This window comes from Phyllobates terribilis, unplaced genomic scaffold, assembly GCF_046119375.1.
Source record: "Phyllobates terribilis strain yellow unplaced genomic scaffold, ASM4611937v1 Scaffold_1__5_contigs__length_1240528914, whole genome shotgun sequence".
Lineage (NCBI taxonomy): Eukaryota > Metazoa > Chordata > Amphibia > Anura > Dendrobatidae > Phyllobates > Phyllobates terribilis.
In genome coordinates, this window is record NW_027362761.1 from 201,972,099 (window position 1) to 201,993,104 (window position 21,006).

Consider the following 21,006-nt stretch of genomic DNA (forward strand, 5'->3'; position numbering starts at 1 on the left):
GAGCACCTTGAACCCCAAGGTGCTTCACAAAAGTTTATAATATTGAGCTGTAAAAATAAAATTTTCACATTTTTCCCACAAAAAAGTTTTTCATCCCTTAATTTTGCATTATCATAAAGGTAACAGGATAATTTGCACCATGAAATTTGTTGTGCAATTTCTCCTGAACACGCCGATACCCCATATGTGGAGGCAAACCACTGTTTGGGCGCACGGCAGGGTTTGAAAGGGAAGGAGCGCCATTTGACTTTTTGAATGTAAAATTTGTTTGAATAATTAGTGGACGCCATGTTGCATTTGGGGAGCCCCTGATGTGCCTAAACAGTGGAAACCCCCCACAAGTGACACCATTTTGGAAACTAGACCCCTTAGGGAACTTATCTAGTTGTGTGGTGAGCACCTTGCACCCCCAGGTGCTTCACAGAAGTTTATAATATTGAGCCGTAAAAATAAAATGTTCACATTTTTCCCACAAAAAATGTTTTTCATTCCCTAATTTTGCATTATCATAAGGATAACAGGAGAAATTGCACCATGAAATTTGTTGTGCAATTTCTCCTGAGTACGCCGATACCCAATATGTGGGGGAAAACCACTGCTTTGTTGTACGGCAGGGTTCGGAAGAGAAAGGAGCGCTATGTTGGCTGGGATAGGTTGCAGACACCATGTCACATTTGAAGAGTCGCTGACATGCCGAAACAGCAGAAACCACCACAAGTGACCCCATTTTGTAAACTACACCTCTCAAGGAATTCATCTAGGGAAGTAGTGAGTATTTTTACATTTTTAAATTTATACCATTGGGCAGTGAAAAAAACATAATTATATTTTTACCGCAAAAAGATGTTTTACCCTCAGATTTTACATTTTCACACAGGGCAATGGGTAAAATTGGTGCCGAAATGTGTCACACAATTACTTCTAAAAGTGGCAATACCCCATATGTGACTGTATCGTACCGCTTAGCCATACGGCGAGATCTGGGAGGGACGGAGCGCTATTTGACAATTGGAGAACAAATTATTGTAGAATAGGCATTTGGATTTGGGAGCACAAAATTTTCTGAATTTCTTTTGGGGGGCAAGGGCCATTTCGCTTTTCCAGAACCTTTCAGCTACCAGTAACTTGGAATATTTTTAACAGATGACGGACCTGAGAGGGGACTAGCTTTTTTTTAGGACTGAGTTGAAGCTTTTATTGGGAGCATTTTACGTAATATTTATCCGGTGCTTGAGGCTGAGCACTTACATCGGGGTTTCCATCTAAATTTCCAAGTGATGTAATTCAGATGAAACCCCTGCGGGATCCATTCATTGTAATGAGGCAGCAGAGTTACTCTGGACTCCATCTGGCCTCTGTTTAGCAGTGTCCTTTTTTTCAGAAGTGCACAAAACTGTGGCCAACCGCACTTTTATGCACGCCTAAAAAAACTGACACCGTGGGATCACAGTTCAGATGGCATCCACAGTGGCCTATATCTGCCTCATTACAGGGAATCTTCCGTCATGGGTTCCGTCTGAATCACGTATTTCAGAGATTTACACGGAGACTCTGGTGTAAGCGCTCAGCGCAGAATAAATGTGAGCAGAGCCTTACTGCGATCTTTGGGAGACATAATAAACAAATCAGTAGCAGGTGAAGAATTGGTTTTATTTATTTTTTACGCCATTCCTCGTGCAGTATAAGTGATGAGATTACTTTATTCTTCGGGTTGGTGCGATTACAGAGATACCAGATTTATATCGGGTTTTTATGATTGACAGCTGTCACACACTAAAAGACGCTTTTTTTTGCAAAATCTAGTTTTTGCATCGCCATGTTTTGAGAGCTATAATTTTTCCATATTTCGGCCGACAGAGTCATGTGACGGCTTGTTTTTTGCGGGATGAGTTGACATTTTTATTGGTACCATTTTTGGGTACGTGACATTTTTTGATCGCTTTCTATTCTGTTTTTTGGGAGGTAAAATTAACAAAAACCAACAATTCAGGAATTGTTTTTTGAGGGTTTTTTTTATGCCGTTCTGCGTGTGGTAAAAGTGATAAGGCGGCATTATTCTTCGGGTCAGTACGTTTACAGCAATACTACACTTACTGTATATTTTTTTTATGTTTTGGCGCTTTTACACAATAAAATAATATTATAGAAAAAATATTTTTTTTGCATCGCTTTATTCTGAGAGCTATAACTTTTTTATTTGCGGAACAAGATGACGTTTTCAGCGGTACCATTTTTATTTCCATTTTGCTTTTTGATCGCATTTTTTTCCACTTTTTGTTTGGCGATATGATGAAAAAGCCTAGTTTTTTGCTCCGTTTTTTATTTATTTTTTATTACAGTGGGCACAGAAGGAGTCAATTAGTGTGACAGTTTTATAGATCGGGTGGTTTCGGACGCGGCGATACCAAATATGTGTACTTTTTTTGTTTTTGCATAAATATACGGATTTATTGGTTTAATATTTTATTTATTTACTTTTATTTATTTTGTGATTTTTTTTAAACAGTTTGAAAACATTTTTTAGACTTTTTTTTTACATTTTTACTTAGTCCCTGTATGGGACATTAATTTTTATTTTTCTAATCACTGATCTCATGCAATGTAATAGACATGTATTACATTGCATGACATCTTTTCTGACTGTTTCACAGTCAGTGTCTCCTGTTGACTCAGCTGCAGGGCTGAGCTCAGCAGGACACCATATATGGCAGATCTGGAGGCGGTCATGTGACCTCCAGCTGCCATAACAACAGCAGGTCCTGGAAGATATCAGGTGGCCGTCGGAGAGGTAAGTTGACGACCCCCTCTCCTCTCACTATCTTCTATATGCCGCGATCACTATAGATCGCGGCATTTAGAAGATAGCAAAGGGTTAACATCATTGGGACCTGATCCAATCAGGTCCTGATGATGTCCCCTGTCAGAGCTATCGCTCTGCATCGGAACCGCAGCGCTTGCAGGACCCTGAGGGTCCTGAGGGCTGCGGGATCACCCACCATTTTTAAACGTCGGCACTGCACAGAGCCCAGGAAGCGCCGACGTTTATGTACAGTGGGCGGTCCTGAACCGGTTAAACCTTTAGGCCATGTTCACACGTTCAGTATTTGGTCAGTATTTTACATCAGTATCAAAAATACAGAAGTGGTGATGTGTTTCTATTATAATTTTCCCCTGAATTTTCCACTCCTGTTTTTTTTGACTGATGTGAAATACTGACCAAATAATGAATGTGTGAACGTGGCCTTAGATGCTGCAATCAGATGTGTTGTTTGTTTCTTGTTATGGCATTTTTATCAATGAACGAGCGCCTATACCTCATCAGAAGAGTAAACTAACACTTTAAGCAGTTCTATACACACTGCTCAAAAAAATAAAGGGAACACTCAAATAACACATCCTAGATATGAATGAATGAAATATTCTCATTGAATACTTTGTTCTGTACAAAGTTGAATGTGCTGACAACAAAATCACACAAAAATCATCAATGGAAATCAAATTTATTAACCAATGGAGGCCTGGATTTGGAGTCACCCACAAAATTAAAGTGGAAAAACACACTACAGGCTGATCCAACTTTGATGTAATGTCCTTAAAACAAGTCAAAATGAGGCTCAGTATTGTGAGTGGCCTCCACGTGCCTGTATGACCTCCCTACAACGCCTGGGCATGCTCCGGATGAGGTTGCGGATGGTCTCCTGTTGGATCTCCTCCCAGACCTGGACTAAAGCATCCGCCAACTCCTGGACAGTCTGTGGTGCAACGTGACATTGGTGGATGGAGCGAGACATGATGTGGGGAACGGGCTGGCCAGTCCATAGCTTCAATTCCTTCATCTTGCAGGAACTGCTGACACACTCCAGCCACATGAGGTCTGGCACTGTCCTGCATTAGGAGGAACCCAGCGCCAACCGCACCAGCATATGGTCTCACAAGGGGTCTGAGGATCTCATCTCGATACCTAATGGCAGTCAGGCTACCTCTGCCGAGCACTGGAGGGCTGTGCGGCCCTCCAAAGAAATGCCACTCCACACCATTACTGACCCACTGCCAAACTGGTGATGCTGAAGGCTGTTGCAGGCAGCAGATCGCTCTCCACGGCGTCTCCAGACTCTGTCACGTCTGTCACATGTGCTCAGTGTGAACCTGCTTTCATCTGTGAAGAGCACAGGGCGCCAGTGGCGACTTTGCCAATCCTGGTGTTCTGTGGCAAATGCCAAGCGTCCTGCACGGTGTTGGGCTGTGAGCACAACCCCCATCTGTGGATGTCGGGCCCTCATACCACCCTCATGGAGTCGGTTTCTAACCGTTTGTGCAGACACATGCACATTTGTTGCCTGCTGGAGGTCATTTTGCAGGGCTCTGGCAGTGCTCCACCTGTTCCTCGCACGAAGACGGAGGTAGCGGTCCTGCTGCTGGGTTGTTGATCTCCTACGGCCCCCTCCATGTCTCCTGGTGTACTGACCTGTCTCCTGGTAGAGCTTCCAGCCTCTGGACACTACGCTGACAGACACAGCAAACCTTCTTGCCACAGCTCGCATTGATGTGCCATCCAGGATGAGCTGCATTACCTGAGCAACTTCTGTGGGTTGTAGAGTCTGTCTCATGCTACCACGAGTGTGAAAGCACAACCAACATTCAAAAGTGACCAAAACATCAGCCAGAAAGCATTGGTACTGAGATGTGGTCTGTGGTCCCCACCTGCAGAACCACTCCTTTATTGAGGGTGTCTTGATAATTGCCAATAATTTCCATCTAATGTCTATTCCATTTGCACAACAGCATGTGAAATTGATTGTCAGTCAGTGTTGCTTCCTAAGTGGACAGTTTAATTTCACAGAAGTTTGATCTACTTGGAGTTATATTCTGTTGTTTAAGTGTTCCCTTTATTTTTTTGAGCAGCGTATATACAGTGCATTGTGAAAGTATTTGGCCCCCTTGAACTTTTCTACATTTTGCAACATTTCTGGCTTCAAACATAAAAAGATATAAAATTCTATTTTTTTGGGAAAGAATCAACAACAAGTGGGACACAATTATGAAGTGGAACGAAATTTATTGGATATTTTAAACTTTTTTAACAAATTAAAAACTGAAAAGTGGGGCGTGCAATATTATTCGGCCCCCTTGAGTTAATACTTTGTAGCGCCACCTTTTGCTGCGACTACAGCTGCAAGTCGCTTGGGGTATGTCTCTATCAGTTTTGCACATTGAGAGGCTGAAATTCTTGCCCATTCTTCCTTGCAAAACAGCTCGAGCTCATTGAGGTTGGATGGAGGGCGTTTGTGAACAGCAGTTTTCAGCTTTTTCCACATATTCTCGATTGGATTCAGGTCTGGACTTTGACTTGGCCATTCTAACACCTGGATATGTTTATTTTTGAACCATCCCATTGTAGATTTAGCTTTATGTTTGGGATCATTGTCTTGTTGGAAGATAAATCTCCGTCCCAGTCTCAGGTCTTTTGCAGACTCCAACAGGTTTTCTTCCAGAATGGTCATGTATTCGGCTCCGTCCATCTTCCCATCAATTTTAACCATCTTCCCTGTCCCTGCTGAAGAAAAGCAGGTCCAAACCTTGATGCTGCCACCACCATGTTTGACATGTTACGCCAAACATATCGTTTTGCATTGTGGCCAAAAAGTTAGATTTTGGTTTCATCTGACCAGAGCACCTTATTCCACATGTTTGGTGTGTCTCCCAGGTGGCTTGTGGCAAACTTCAAAAGAGACTTTTTATGGATATCTTTGAGAAATGGCTTTCTTCTTGCCACTCTTCCACTCTATGGACAGACTCTCCCGCCTCAGCTGTAGATTTCTGCAGTTCATCCAGAGTGATCATGGGCCTTTTGGCTGCATCTCTGATCAGTCTTCTCCTTGTTCGAGATGAAAGTTTAGAGGGACGGCCGGGTTTTGTTAGATTTGCAGTGGTCTGATACTCCTTCCATTTCAATATGATCGCTTGCACAGTGCTCCTTGAGATGTTTAAAACTTGGGAAATCTTTTTGTATCCAAATCCGGCTTTAAACTTCGCCACAACAGTATCTCGGACCTGCCTGGTGTGTTCCTTGGTCTTCATGATGCTCTCTGCACTTGAAACAGAACCCTGAGACTATCACAGAGCAGGTGCATTTATACGGAGACTTGATTACACACAGGTGGATTCTATTTATCATTACCAGTCATTTAGGACAACATTGGATCATTCAGAGATCATCACTGAACTTCTGGAGTGAGTTTGCTGCACTGAAAGTAAAGGGGCCGAATAATATTGCACGTCCCACTTTTCAGTTTTTAATTTGTTAAAAAAGTTTCAAATATCCAATAAACTTCATTCCACTTCACGATTGTGTCCCACTTGTTGTTGATTCTTCCCAAAAAAATTTGAATTTTATATCTTTATGTTTGAAGCCAGAAATACTTTCACAATGCACTGTATATAGTATAGTTCCATATATATATATATATATATATATATATATATATATATATATATATATATATAGTAGCTCTTATCTTCTCGGGATAAAAATCCTCTTCACAATTTATTATACTGATGAACTTATTACTACATTGTCTCTTCACTAAAGTGAAGGCGTATTCTTACTTTGAAAGCGGACATCAAAGAGATAGTAAACTGAAGGAATAGCGCTACATTAAAGATGAAGACACCCAGCTTTCTTTATTTCACTGGTAATTTAAGACATTCAAATCAAGCTCTCGGATCACCACAAAAATGAACCCTAACACTGTCAATACACCTTACATGATTGTTCGGCTAAGGTCACAGCCCCACCATCAGTATTTGGTCAGTATTTTTTCTCAGGAGTGGGAGCCAAAACCAGGTGAGGAGCAATCAGAGAAAAAGTAGAATAGAAACAAGTCACCAATTCTGCATTTATCACCCACTCTTGCTTTTGGCTCCCACTCCTGAGAAAAAATACTGACCGAATACTGACCAAATACTGATAGTGGGGTAGTGGCCTAAAAGCTATTTTCCCGACTCCCCCATACAAATACACAGCTGGCTCAGCTAAGCATGTATGTGTTTTCAACTGGGAGAGGGAAATAAGCTGCAGCCAGACTCCATCATGTTCAATCTTTCATTTCCCTGACATTTTGATTTTCCTTGATGTATTTAATAGGGCTTTGGATTTTTAAAAATAATATATACAAAAATCAGAATACATACTCTTTGCTTTTCTGGGTCAACAAAGCGGATTCCAAAGTAGTCCTTCTCCAGCAAGCTGTAGTGATTGCAGATATGATCAATAAGAAACTGGCCTTTGGTCTCTTTCTAGAAAATAAGATGAGAAAAAAAGTATAATATTAGCCCTGGCAACAATTAAGTATCCCTTTTATTTCTTGTAACTTCAAAACAAGTTGTTATATGTGTATAAATAAGGAATAACACTACAGGTGCTTCTCACAAAATTGCAGTATCATCAAAAGGTTAATTTATCTCAGTTCTTCAATACAAAAAGTCAAACTCATATACAGTGGGGAAAAAAGTATTTAGTCAGCCACCAATTGTGCAAGTTCTCCCACTTAAAAAGATGAGAGAGGCCTGTAATTGACATCATAGGTAGACCTCAACTATGAGAGACAAAATGAGAAAACAAATCCTGAAAATCACATTGTATGATATGGAAAGAAATTTTTTTCAAATTTTGGTGAAAAATAAGTAATTGATCAATTACAAAAGTTCATCTCAATACTTTGTTATATATCCTTTGTTGGCAATGACAGAGGTCAAACGTTTTCCGTTTTTCACAAGGTTGGCACTGTTGCTGGTATGTTGGCCCATTCCTCCATGCATATCTCCTCTAGAGCAGTGATGTTTTGAGGCTGTTGCTGGGCAACACGGACTTTCAACTCCCTCCAAAGGTTTTCTAAAGGGTTTAGATCTGGAGACTGGCTAGGCCACTCCAGGACCTTGAAATGCTTCTTACAAAGCCACTCCTTCAATGCCCTTGCTGATTGAAGGAGGTTTGCACTCAAAATCTCACGATACATGGCCCCATTCATTCTTTCATGTACATGGATCAGTCGTCCTGGTCCCTTGGCAGAGAAACAGCCCCAAAGCATGATGTTGCCACCCCCATGCTTCACAGTAGGTATGGTGTTCTTTGGATGCAACTCAGCATTCTTTCTCCTCCAAACACACCAAGTTGTGTTTCTACCAAACAGTTCTACTTTGCTTTCATCTGACCATATGATATTCTCCCAATATTCTTCTGGATCATCCAAATGCTCTCTAACAAACTTCAGACGGGCCCGGACATGTAATGGCTTAAGCAGGGGGACACTTATGGCACCGCAGGATCTGAGTAGTGTGTTACTGATGGTAGCTTGTGTAACGTTGGTTCCAGCTCTCTGCAGGTCACTCACTAGGTCCCCCGTGTGGTTTTGGGATTTTTGCTCACCGTTCTTGAGATCATTTTGACCCCACGGGGTGAGATCTTGTGTGGAGCCCCAGATCGAGGGAGATTATCAGTGGTCTTGTATGTCTTCCATTTTCTAATTATTGCTCCCACAGTTGATTTTTTTCACACCAAGCAGCTTGCCTATTGCAGATTCAGTCTTCCCAGCCTGGTGCAGGGCTACAATTTTGCTTCTGGTGTCCTTCGACAGCTCTTTGGTCTTCACCGTAGTGGAGTTTGGGAGTATGACTGTTTGAGGTTGCGCACAGGTGTCTTTTATACTGATAATAAGTTCAAACAGGTGTCAGTACTACAGGTAATGAGGAGGACAGAGGAGCCTCTTAAAGAAGAAGTTACAGGTCTGTGAGAGCCAGAAATCTTGCTTGTTTGTAATTGACCAAATACTTAATTTTCCACCAAAATTTTAAAAAAATTTCTTTCCAGACAAAAAATCAGACAATGTGATTTTCAGGATTTGTTTTCTCATTTTGTCTCTCATAGTTGAGGTCTACCTATGATGTCAATTACAGGCCTCTCTCATCTTTTTAAGTGGGAGAACTTGCACAATTGGTGGCTGACTAAATACTTTTTTTCCCCACTGTATTATATAGAGTCATTACAAACAGAGTGATCTATTTCAAGTGTTTTTGTCTGTTAATGTTGATGATTATGGCTTACAGCCAATGAAAACACGAAAGTCATTATCTCATTAAATTAGAATACTTTATAACACCAGCTTGAAAATGATTTTAAAATCCGAAATGTTGGCCTACTGAAATGTATGTTCAGTAAATGTAGCGCCGGCAGGGGACAATGATGAGGACAGGGGACAATGATGAGGGCAACTTTCAGCACCCAGCACTTGGGAACAGCGCTAACTGTACTGCTGATTCCCAAACGCCGGTACGTGTGCTCCTGATGTGGCACACATGAGCCACACAGGTACATACAGACACGGATATCACCGGTACGGGTTTTTCCGGTACCGGAAATATCCGGACGTGTGAAACAAGCCTTAAGTGGAGAACCAAGCTGATTTCTATGGTAAAGATATATTTCAAAGCTTCTAAAATTAGTTTGTATTATTGATTTACTGTATTTTTCGGACTATAAGACGCACTTTTCTCCTCCAAAATTTTGGAGGAAAGTGGGGGGTGCGTCTTATAGTCTGATATTCATATATATATATATATATATATATATATATATATATACTGTGGGTGGTGTGGGGGAGCGGCAGCGGCGGAGGAGCGGGACACAGGAGACAGCAACCACCTGCTGCAGCCTACACTGTGCACGCTGCTAAAGAAAATGAATATTCACTGCTCCCCACGCCCATGGGCGCAGTGAATATTAATTTTCCTTAATAGCGCGCATACTGTACCTGCAGCACGGCTCCTGGTATGTATGGCCCCCCTCATGCCTCTTTCTGGTATGTATAGCCCCCCCTCATCCCGGTATGTATGGCCCCCTCTCATCCCTCTTCCTGGTATGCTTGGCACCCCTCATCCTGGTATGCTTGGCGCCCCCTGATCCTCATCAATCTTCGCACAGAAAAAAATCAAACAATTATACTCATCTCCTCTCTCCTCCAGGGCTGCGTCCTGCTCTGCTGCCAGCACTCATCTCACCTTGTGAGCCACGCATGGCATTACTGCCATGCGCCCTCACACTATGAGATGCTGTGCCGGAATAGTCACTGCTCCCCATGCCTGGACTGTGTGCGTGGGGATCAGTGACCATTCACTCACCTTAATAGCGGGCACACTGAACCCGCAGCACAACTCCTGATGCCGCTCTGTGGGCTGTGTGCCCGCTATTACAGACCATGAATATTCACTACAACCCACGCCCATGGGTTGTAGTGAATATTCATGATCTTTAATAGCGGGCACACGTGACCGCCGAGCGGCAGCAGGAGCCGTGCTGCGGGTACAGTGTGAGCGCTATTAAGGTGAGTGAATGGTCACTGATCCCCACGCACACAGTCCTGGCGTGGGGAGCAGTGACTAATCCGGTACAGCATCTCACAGTGTGAGGGCGCATGGCAGTAACGCCATGCGCAGCTCACACAGTGAGATCCCTGTGGGCAGCAGAGCAGGACGCAGCGCTGAAGGAGAGAGGAGGGGAGTATGATTGTTTATTTTTTTTTGTGTGCAGCGTGATAGGGATCAGGGGGTTCCAAATATACCAGGATGAGGGGTGCCAAGCATACCAGGAAGAGGGATGAGGGGTGCCAAGCATACCAGGAAGAGGGATGAGGAGGGCCATAGATACCAGGAAGAGGGATGAAGGGTGCCATACATACCGGGATTAGGGGTACCATACATACCAGGATGAGTGATGAGGGCCACGTATAACAGGAAGGAGGGGGCCATATATGCCAGGATGGGGGATATTAACAGAATTGGGGGACAAAACATAACAGTGTCAGCAGCAGATCCCCTCCCCCTTAACAGGGCATCATGACCACATTTTTTGCTTACATTTTTTTTTCTATTTTCCTCCTCTAAAACCTAGGTGTGTCTTATGGTCTGATGCATCTTATAGTCCGAAAAATACGGTATATAAAGTTTGTAGAAATAACAGTGACCATTTAAGAACTTCACTCTAAAGAACTGTTGGTAGTCCTGACAGTTGAATACCCATCAATATCCTTGGGAGATACCATGACTTTAGATAGAAAACCCTATAACTTCATTTGTATTAAATTAATGCTACTGTCAAATCAACACTGTGCTAAAAAACACACTTTAATTGGTGCTTCCAAACAATACTTAAAATGTTATAATACATACATAATACATATTATAATAATAATACTTCTGTGCGATTACACAATTTGGTACAATATAAAGTAGTAGTCAAAACACAACAGAATCATGCTGCACCCAATAGTGAAGATCTGTTGGCACCACCCAAAGCTCTAGTGCCCAAACCAAGCATTCTCCCTGTTTAAGAGGATAATTTTTCCACCATCTTTCCTTCCTCTAATTTTTTTTCCCATCAATTCCATTTAAACGGGGTTTCCAAAATTAGGCAATGTGGTAAAATAACAATAGATCCTATACTCAGTCCATCTGATCAAAAATGTCATAAAGTAAAGATTGTATCTATGAACAACATCTTTAGTAAGAGTAAACTTAAATGTAAAAGTTAAATGTAATTTTCTGGCATAAATATACTTCATCTGCTGAGACCATACTGCGTCCTCCTTTGTACTGTACTTTTATTACAAAGCTACAGCACAGAGATTAGTGATAACAGATAATGCTCTTTAGAGTACTTTCTTATAGGTTGTTGCTCTCATTAATCTATGCCTGGAAGTTTGTAACTAAAAATATAATGCAAGCTCCTAGATTCCATATACATTATATTGCACGTACTAGCACACTTTGTATTGCATCCTTATCCCACATTTTGTTAAACCCCCTTTTATTGCTTAGCGATAGCTAAATAAATGTAAAATTAACCTTAAATCTTGCGCTTGTGCTTTGCAAATCAGTGACTATTCCGGGGGCGTTGATTGCCTCAGATTAATCCACCCTTTCATTGTTTAAGCACCCCACTGTGGGTGTGAGTGACGAGAACTGGGGCCATGTGTTTTCTGTCTGAATGAAGCATGAGTGCTGCAATGCTAATCATTGTGTATGGGATTGACTAAAATGAGGAAGTACAAGCTCCCAAAGATTAGAAACTTGTTACATATCAGGTGGATAAGTGAGAAGTAGTAATTCTGCATGTAATCATTTTGCATACTTTTCCTATAGAACACTTCTTTAAAAAGAACCTGCAACCTTGGAAAACGCTATTTGTCTGCAGATATAGGCTTAATCTGCAGGTGATGTTACAGTGCTGTCCGGCTGCTATACTGAAAGTGCAGCTACCAGGAGAAAATAAAATGAACTTATTTTCCCCTGGGAGCAGTCAGCTTTCAGTCATAAGGGCGTGCACAGCGCAGCTACATGCACTGTCAGCGACAGCGGTAAGCATGCCTCTGCACTTTGATTAACAGCTGGCTCTGCAGTGTGTGTATGAAGAGCGAGCTGTCAATTAAAATGCCAGTGATTGCTTACAGACACTGCTTACAGTGTTGTGAGCGGTGCCAGTACACGCCCCTATAACTAAAAGTCAGAGACTACCAGGAGTAAAGCCCCCGTCTCACATAGCGAGATCGCTAGCGAGATCGCTGCTGTGTCACGGTTTTGGTGACGCAACAGCGACCTCACCAGCGATGTCGCTATGTGTGACACTTTGCAGCGATCAGGCCCCTGCTGTGAGGTCGCTGATCGCTGCAAAGTGTCCTGGACCATTTTTTGGTCCTTGCCCTCCCGCTGGTCAGCACACATCGCTGTGTGTGACCAGCGGGAGCAGCGATCAGGCTGGTAACCATGATAAACATCGGGTTACTTGGGGCACACGCGCACCTAGTAACCCGTTGTTTATAATGGTTACGAGCCTGCTAAAGTGAGCGGTAACCTCCCGCTCAACCAGGATAAACAAAGGGTTACTAGGTGCGCGAGTGCCCCTAGTAACCCGATGTTTATCATGGTTACCAGCCTGCTCCTGCTTCAGCAGGCTGGTAACCAGGAGCAGGACATCGTGGAAAGATTCTTTCCACGATGTCGCTGCTCCCCTGATCGTTGGTGAGCCTGCCTGTTTGACAGCTCACCAGCGACCACATAGCGACGCAGCAACGATCCCTGACAGGTCATATCGTTGTCGGGATCGTTGCAGTGTCGCTAAGTGTGACGGGGCCTTAAAATAGGTTCAGTTTCTCCTGGTATCTGCACATCAGTAAGATGGCCGGGCAGCACTGTAATGCTATTACTTGCAGATTAACCCTATAGCTGAAAGTAAATTGCGTTTTCCAAGGTGAAATGTTCCCTTTAAGGCTATGTTCACACACGTTGGCAGGAAAACAGCTGCGTCAAAAAAGCAAGTTTTCCTGCGTTTTTTGATGCATTTTTTTCACTGCCATTCAGTCTCTGTATGTTTAGGCATGTACATAAAGTTCTGTGAAAAAAAAAAGAATCCCATTCTATTTTGCCATCAAAAACGCTGCAAAAACGCAGGTGCGTTTTTTGCTGCGTTTTTGCAGGGTTTTTTACACTACTCATTACTTCCTATGGATGAAAAAATGCTGCAAAAACACTGAAAGAAGTGACATGCTCTATTTTCTAAAAATGCAAGCAAGGCAGAAAATACGCAAGAAACAAAAGGCAACGTGTGAACAGAGAATTCTGGTTTCTCATAGACTTTGCTGGTACCGCTAGATGCAGCTGAAAATTTACATAAAAATTTGCTGCAAAATGTGCAGCAAAACACAATGTGTGTGAACATAGCCTTAAGGTGTTGTTCAGCTAAAAAAAAAAGTTGTTAAATCTACCTAAATTGGTACAATGTAAGGCCACGGCCCCACTATCAGTGTTTGGTCAGAATTCGGTCAGTATTTTTTCTCAGGAGTGGGAGCCAAAACCAGGAGTGGGTGATTAATGTAGAATTGGTGACTTGTTTCAATTATACCTTTTCTCTGATTGTTCCTCACCTGGTTTTGGCTCCCACTCCTGAGAAAAAATACTGACCAAATACTGATAGTGGGGCTGTGGCCTTAAAAAAGTGCCCCAATCCTCAGCTACAAGCTATGGTCCCGGATCCTGGCAGGTCCTCTTCCAATTTATGGCCAACAGTGTTGTGTGTTTCCTGTGTTAACGCATGACAAGAACTTTAAATGAAGGGGCTGGCTAACTGATGATGCAAAGGCTAAGCCAGCCCCTTTCTCTCTTCATACACGGCTCTGATCACAAGTTGATCCCGGAAGTGCTGTCCACTGTTGGACACAAAAACAGAACAGAACTTGACTGGCTCTTTCAAATGTATGCATACCTTTTATTTCTTTGGCTTGATAAAGGCCCTGTGTGGCTGAAACGTTGCATATGAATTTTTGGTGTACCAATAAAGCACCCTAAAGGAGGACATCTAGTGCCTTGGTTCCTGTATTTTTCTGTACTGCTACTGTGGCACCCCAGGGGTCTGGTTACCACAGTAATAGAAATATTACGTCTGAGAGCAAGTGGGAGGTTCCCTGGTCAGGAGCCCTTAAACATGCAACACCTCCTGTCCCAAACCAGATAGGGGAGGAATCTGCCCTATATAAACTGGATCTGGGGTGGGGTTAGTGGAGTCAGAGCCTGGAGTTAGTTCCAGACACAGGGAAAGTAACAGCGAGGAGCTCTGTAGGAGCAGGAGCTGAAGACCAGGGACTTGAGCTAAGCGGAGTTCGTCCTGGCAGAAGACGCTAAGAACCGGACACAGGAGTTCGAGGCTGTGGGGACTTATACAGTGGGTACGGAAAGTATTCAGACCCGTTTACATTTTTCACTCTTTGTTTCATTCCAACCATTTGGTAAATTCGAAAAAGTTCATTTTTTTTCTCATTAAAGTACACTCTGCACCGCATCTTGACTGAAAAAAACAGAAATGTAGAATTTTTTTCAAATTCATTAAAAAAGAAAAACTGAAATATCACTTGGTCATAAGTATTCAGACCCTTTGATCAGACACTCATATTTAAGTCACATGCTGTCCATTTCCTTGTGATCCTCCATGACCTGGTTCTACTCCTTCATTGGAGTCCAGATGTGTTTAATTAAAGTGATAGGACTTGATTTGGAAAGTCACACACCTGTCTATATAAGACCTCACAGCTCACAGTGCATGTCAGACCAAATGAGAATCATGAGCTCAAAGGAACTGCCCAAGGAGATCAGAGACAGAATTGTGGCAAGGCACAGATCAGGCCAAGGTTACAAAAGAATTTCTGCATTACTCAAGGTTCCTAAGAGCACAGTGGCCTCCATAATCCTTAAATGGGAGAAGCTTGGGACCACCAGAAGTCTTCCTAGACCTGGCCGTCCAGCCAAACTGAGCAATCGTGGGAGAAGAGCCTTGGTGAGAGAGGTAAAGAAGAACCCCAAGATCATTGTGCCTGAGCTCCAGAGATGTAGTAGGGAGATGGGAGAAAGTTCCACAAAGTCAACTATCACTGCAGCCCTCCACCAGTCGGGCCTTTATGGCAGAGTGGCCTTAAGGAAGCCTCTCCTCAGTGCAAGACATATGAAAGCCCGCATAGAGTTTGCTCAAAAACACATGAAGGACTCCCAGACTACGAGAAATAAGATTCTCTGGTCTGATGAGACGAAGATAGAACTTTTTGGTGATAATTCTAAGCGGTATGTGTGGAGAAAACCAGGCACTGCTCATCACCTGCCCAATACAATCCCAACAGTGAAACATGGTGGTGGCAGCATCATGCTATGGGGGTGATTTTCAGCTGCAGGGACAGGATGACTGGTTGCAAATGAAGGAAACATGAATGCTGCCAAGTACAGAGATATCCTGTATGAAAACCTCTTCCAGAGTGCTCTGGACGTCAGACTTGGCCGAAGGTTCACCTTCCAACAAGACAATGACCCTAAGCACACAGCTAAAATAACAAAGGAGTGGCTTCAGAACAACTCTTTGACCATTCTTGACTGGCCCAGCCAGAGCCCTGACCTAAACCCAATTGATCATCTCTGCAGAGACCTGAAAATGGCTGTCCACCAACGTTCACCATCCAACCTGACAGAATTGGAGAGGATCTGCAAGGAAGAATGGCAGAGGATCCCCAAATCCAGGTGTGAAAAACTTGTTGCATCATTCCCAAGAAGACTCATGGCTGTACTAGCTCAAAAGGGGGCTTCTACTCAATACTGAGCAAAGGGTCTGAATACTTATGACCATGTGATATTTCAGTTTTTCTTTTTTAATAAATTTTCAAAAATTTCTACATTTCTGTTTTTTCTCCAGTCAAGATGGGGTGCAGAGTGGACTTTAATGAGAAAAAAAAACTTTTTAGAATTTACCAAATGGCTGCAATGAAACAAAGAGTGAAAAATGTAAAGGGGTCTGAATACCCTCCGTACCCACTGTATATACCCAGCAGCAGAAACCCGCCGGCAGGGGATTTCAGGTCCTCTGGCCATAGAAGCCCGGAGGCTCAGTCACGAGCAAGGGACCAGCAGAGCCATCGAGGAGCGGGGGCTATCAGAAGGCCCCAAGTCACCAGCCATACGGGTGAGCACCACACGGTACACTCAGGGACGTGCGCTACTTCCACTCGCTTACAGCAAGGTAGCCAGGAAGAGTGCAGATAGACGGGGAGGCCTACAACTCCACCTGGCCAGGAGAACTCCAGTTTGCTCACAGACTGACCAGGCCTCTTATGCTAGCCAGTACTCCCGGGAGGGTCTGCCTTATCACCATCAGTAAAGACCCTGAACTGCACTGCAAAGCCTCTGAGTCGTTCCTGCTGCGCTCGTGCACCATAACTCCCATCATCCAAACTCACTACCCTGAGGCTATACTCCTCCCGTGGGGAGTTATACTACACTCTGCTGCCCTCACAACATCAGCCTCAGAGGTCTGCTCAGCAGCGGCGGTTCTTATAGACCGCAATCCACGGGTGGCGTAGTCGGACATTGCATTATACTGATACAGAGACTGCCACAACCTGGGTCTGACCACCCTGAGCCAAGGGACCGGGTCGCCACTACTACTCCCAGCATTGCCCTGAAGCGTTTTTGCTGCGGAATTTCCGCAGCAAAAACGCTTAAAAAACGCTTGGTAATAAGTGCCTCATGGTCCCCAATGATAATCCGCATGTGCTGTGCACATGCTGCGGAAACTTCCGCTGCGGATTATCATTGCGGAAAAATACGCAGCATGTCCATTAATTTTGCAGACATGCAGCGTAACTGCCGCCATTGACTTGCATTGAATCACTTAATATCCGCATCACTACATGTGCACGTGCGGATATTAAGCGATTCAATGTGTGGATGGTACCCGGGTCTGGAGAAGAGGAGACTCTCCTCCAGACCCGGGTACCATAGAACCTGTTAAAAAAAGAATTTAAAATAAAAAATAAACATATACTTACCTTCCGATGGCCCCCGGTTCTTTCTCTGCTGCGTCCGGTCTCTTGTACGGCTCGCGGTGGTGTGAAAGGACCTTCCATGACGTCATTTAGTCATGTGACCGGTCACACGACCGCTGAAGTCGGCGGTCGCATGACCTGTCACATGACTAAATGACGTCATGAAAGGTCCTATCACAACTGCGAGCTGTACAAGAGACCGGACGCAGCGGAGAAAATACCGGGGGCCATCCGAAGGTGAGTATAATGTTTTTTTTATTATTTTTTACCATTTTTATTCTTTTTTTCAACTATTAACTTGGTCACACTATATAAATTCATGCCGGTTGCATGGATTTATAGAGTGTGACCAAGTTGTCAAGCACTTTTCCAAGTGATGCTAAAATAGCTTGGAAAAGAGCTTGATAACCCGCATGCAGAAATGCATGCAAAAACGCTTGACAAACGCTTCTGCCTGGCAGGAAAAACACATGTAGAATCCGCATGCGTTTTTCCTGCCAGGGACAGGCGGAAAAAATATGCAGCATTTCTGCATCGTGGGCACTTAGCCTAAGGCTATGTGCCCACGTTGCAGAAATGAAACAGAAAATTTCTGCTTCATTTCTGCAAGTCCTCTCCCGGAAAAACGCATGCGGAATCGCCTTGCGTTTTTAATGCATTGCACAAGGCAATTCCGCTTGCGGAAACGCAAAATTATTGGACATGCTGCGGATTTTTGAACGCAGCATAAACGCTGCGGAAAAATCCGCAGCATGGGCATAGAGCTTGCGGAATCCCCTTGGGGACCATGGGGAGCGGATTACCTAGCGTTTCACATGCGTTTACGCTGCGGAAATTCCGCAGCATATACTCATGAAAAACGCTACGTGGGCACGCAGCTTAAGGGTCTTTCAAATGTGATCTGTAATTTACATAGCTTTTTAATTTAAGCATTTAACATTTCTTAGCTGACAACTTTGTTAATTAGTCTGTATTATTTGTTAGACCTCTATAGGCAAAGTCAGCTCCCTTTAGCAATAAATTCCACATTCCTATAGCAGATTTAATTGTAGAAGTAAGATGTTTACTGTGTTTGTTTTGAAACACTAATGATTTCTGAATAACTGACCTAACCTACACATTTTCAAGAAATAAAAGATTTCTGGAGGGTGAAAGACGATAAGATGGACTGCTGTCAGCCTATCTGCTGACTGATGGTTTGCATATAATGTACAGCTGAAATCATCTCACAAATCCCTTAAGTACGGTACGAGCATATGGTGAGTGAATTACCAGGATTTTCCCATTTGTTTTCTGCTGTACTGCTTACAAGATTTTGTAGGCAATTAAAAGGATCCAACAGTTCACCATTAACCACTGATTTACACTGAGTGATGAAATGTGGTATAACTCTTGAATCCCGAGGAGGGCATCCCTGGCATGGAGGCAATGTATAAACAAAACAACCAGCATGCCCTTTCCTTTCCATTTACATTGTAACTGGCAATTATTGTAATATTTATATCATATCTTACAAATACACTGACAAGTCCAGCATAGTATAGGTAGCTCAAAAGTCAAGAAATGCAGGAATGTTCAAACTGATGGTCAAGATTAATGATATCCTCAATGCTGAGAAATACAGGCAAATACTTATCAATCATGCAAAACCAAACGGGAGGCGTCTGATTGGCTCCAATGTCTTTAAGAACTATTGTCAGTGTAAAGAGGTACAAAAAGTGCTGGAAGTGATGATATGGCCCTCACAGATCCCTAATCTCAACATCAAGTCAGTCTGAGATTACATGAAGACAGGGGTGGATTAAGAGTAGCAAGGGCCCCGGGCAGTTTAGAAGGCGCGCCCCCCCCCCACACACACACACCTGATGTATCACATGTCACATGATCCCCTGTGATAGATCATGTGATAGTTCACGTGAAATTAATTTGGCACAATATTAATTATAATATTTTTTTTTAGGCTGTGTGCCCACTATGCGTTTTTTAAGCGTTTCCACAGCAGCAATTCCACTGCAGAAACGCTTAAAAAACGCTTGGTAGAAGGTCTGCCATGTTCCCCAATGATAATAAGCATGTGCTGTGTACATGCTGCGGAAATTTCCGCTGCGGATTATCATTGCGGAAAAATCCGCAGCATTACCAATTATTTTGCGGAAGCGCGGCGTTTTCGCCGCCATTGACTTGCATTAGAACACATGGAATCCGCATCCCTGCATCTGTACATGCAGAATCCATGCGTTTCAATGTGCGGATGGTACCCGGGTTTGGAGAAGAGGAGACTCTCCTCCGGACCCGGGTACCATAGAACCTGTAAAAAAAGAATAAAATAAAAAATAAAGATTATATTTACCTTCTGATGGCCCCCGGTGTCTTTATCCGATGCATCCTGGCTTGCCGGCAGCTCGCGATGGTCTGAAAAGGACCTGCTGTGACGTCATTTAGTCATGTGACGGGTCACGCGACCGCTGACGTCGGCAGGCCATCAGAAGGTAAGTATATATTTTTTACCATTCTTTCACAGTCACACTATATAAATCCATGCTGGTTGCATGGATTTATATAGTGTGACCAAGTTGTCAAGCACTTTCCAAGTGATGCTAAAATCACTTAGAAAGCGTTTGTCAATCTGCATGCGGAAATGCAAGTGAAGAACGCTTCACATCCGCAAGTCCCTGGCAGGAAAACGCATGTACAATCCGCATGTAAAATCCGCATGTACAATCCACATGTACAATCCGCATGCGTTTTTTCTGCCAGGGAGATGCAGAAGCGCTCAGGAAAAAAATCCGGAACATTTCTGTATCGTGGGCACATAGCCTTACATTAATTGTATGACTCAATATTGAGCACACGTAGCCATCTATACACAGCGGGAGGCTGCACGGTGCCATCTATACACAGCGGGAGGCTGCACGGTGCCATCTATACACAGTGGGAGGCCGCACGTAGCCATCTATACACAGAGGGAGGCCGCACGTAGCCATCTATACACAACGGGAGGCCGCACGTAGCCATCTATACACAGCGGGAGGCCGCACGTAGCCATCTATACACAACGGGAGGCCGCACGTAGCCATCTATACACAACGGGAGGCCGCACGGCGCCATCTATACACAGCGGGAGGCCGCACGGCGCCATCTATACACAGCGGGAGGCCGCACGGCTCCCCCCGCAGAGACAGCAGGAGGCCGCACGGCGCCATCTGTACTCAGCAGGAGGCCGCACGTAGCCATCTATACACAGTAGGAGGCCACACGGTGCCATCTATACACAGCAGGGGGCCGCAAGGCGCCATCTATACACAGCAGGAGGCCGCACGGCGCCATCTATACACAGCGGGAGGCCGCACGGCGCCCCCCCAGAGACAGCAGGAGGCCGCACGGTGCCATCTATACACAGCAGGAGACCGCAAGTAGCCATCTATACACAGCGGGAGGCCGCACGGCGCCATCTATACTCAGCAGGAGGCCGCACGTAGCCATCTATACACAGCAGGAGGCCGCACGGCGCCATCTATACACAGCAGGGGGCCGCACGGCGCCATCTATACACAGCAGGAGGCCGCACGGCGCCATCTATACAAAACAGGGGGCCGCACGGCGC

At 44.0% G+C, this 21,006-nt stretch overlaps 1 protein-coding gene across 1 annotated transcript in view; it reads right to left on the minus strand.

Moving 5' to 3' along the window:
- The window catches only part of FRMD3 (FERM domain containing 3), a 268,446-nt gene that overhangs the window by 157,754 nt on the left and 89,686 nt on the right, over positions 1 to 21,006 (minus strand). Inside the window, exon 2 of the mRNA XM_073670912.1 lies at positions 7,192 to 7,296. Coding sequence (XP_073527013.1) covers positions 7,192 to 7,296 — 105 coding nt within the window. The remainder of the gene's footprint in view (positions 1 to 7,191; positions 7,297 to 21,006) is intronic.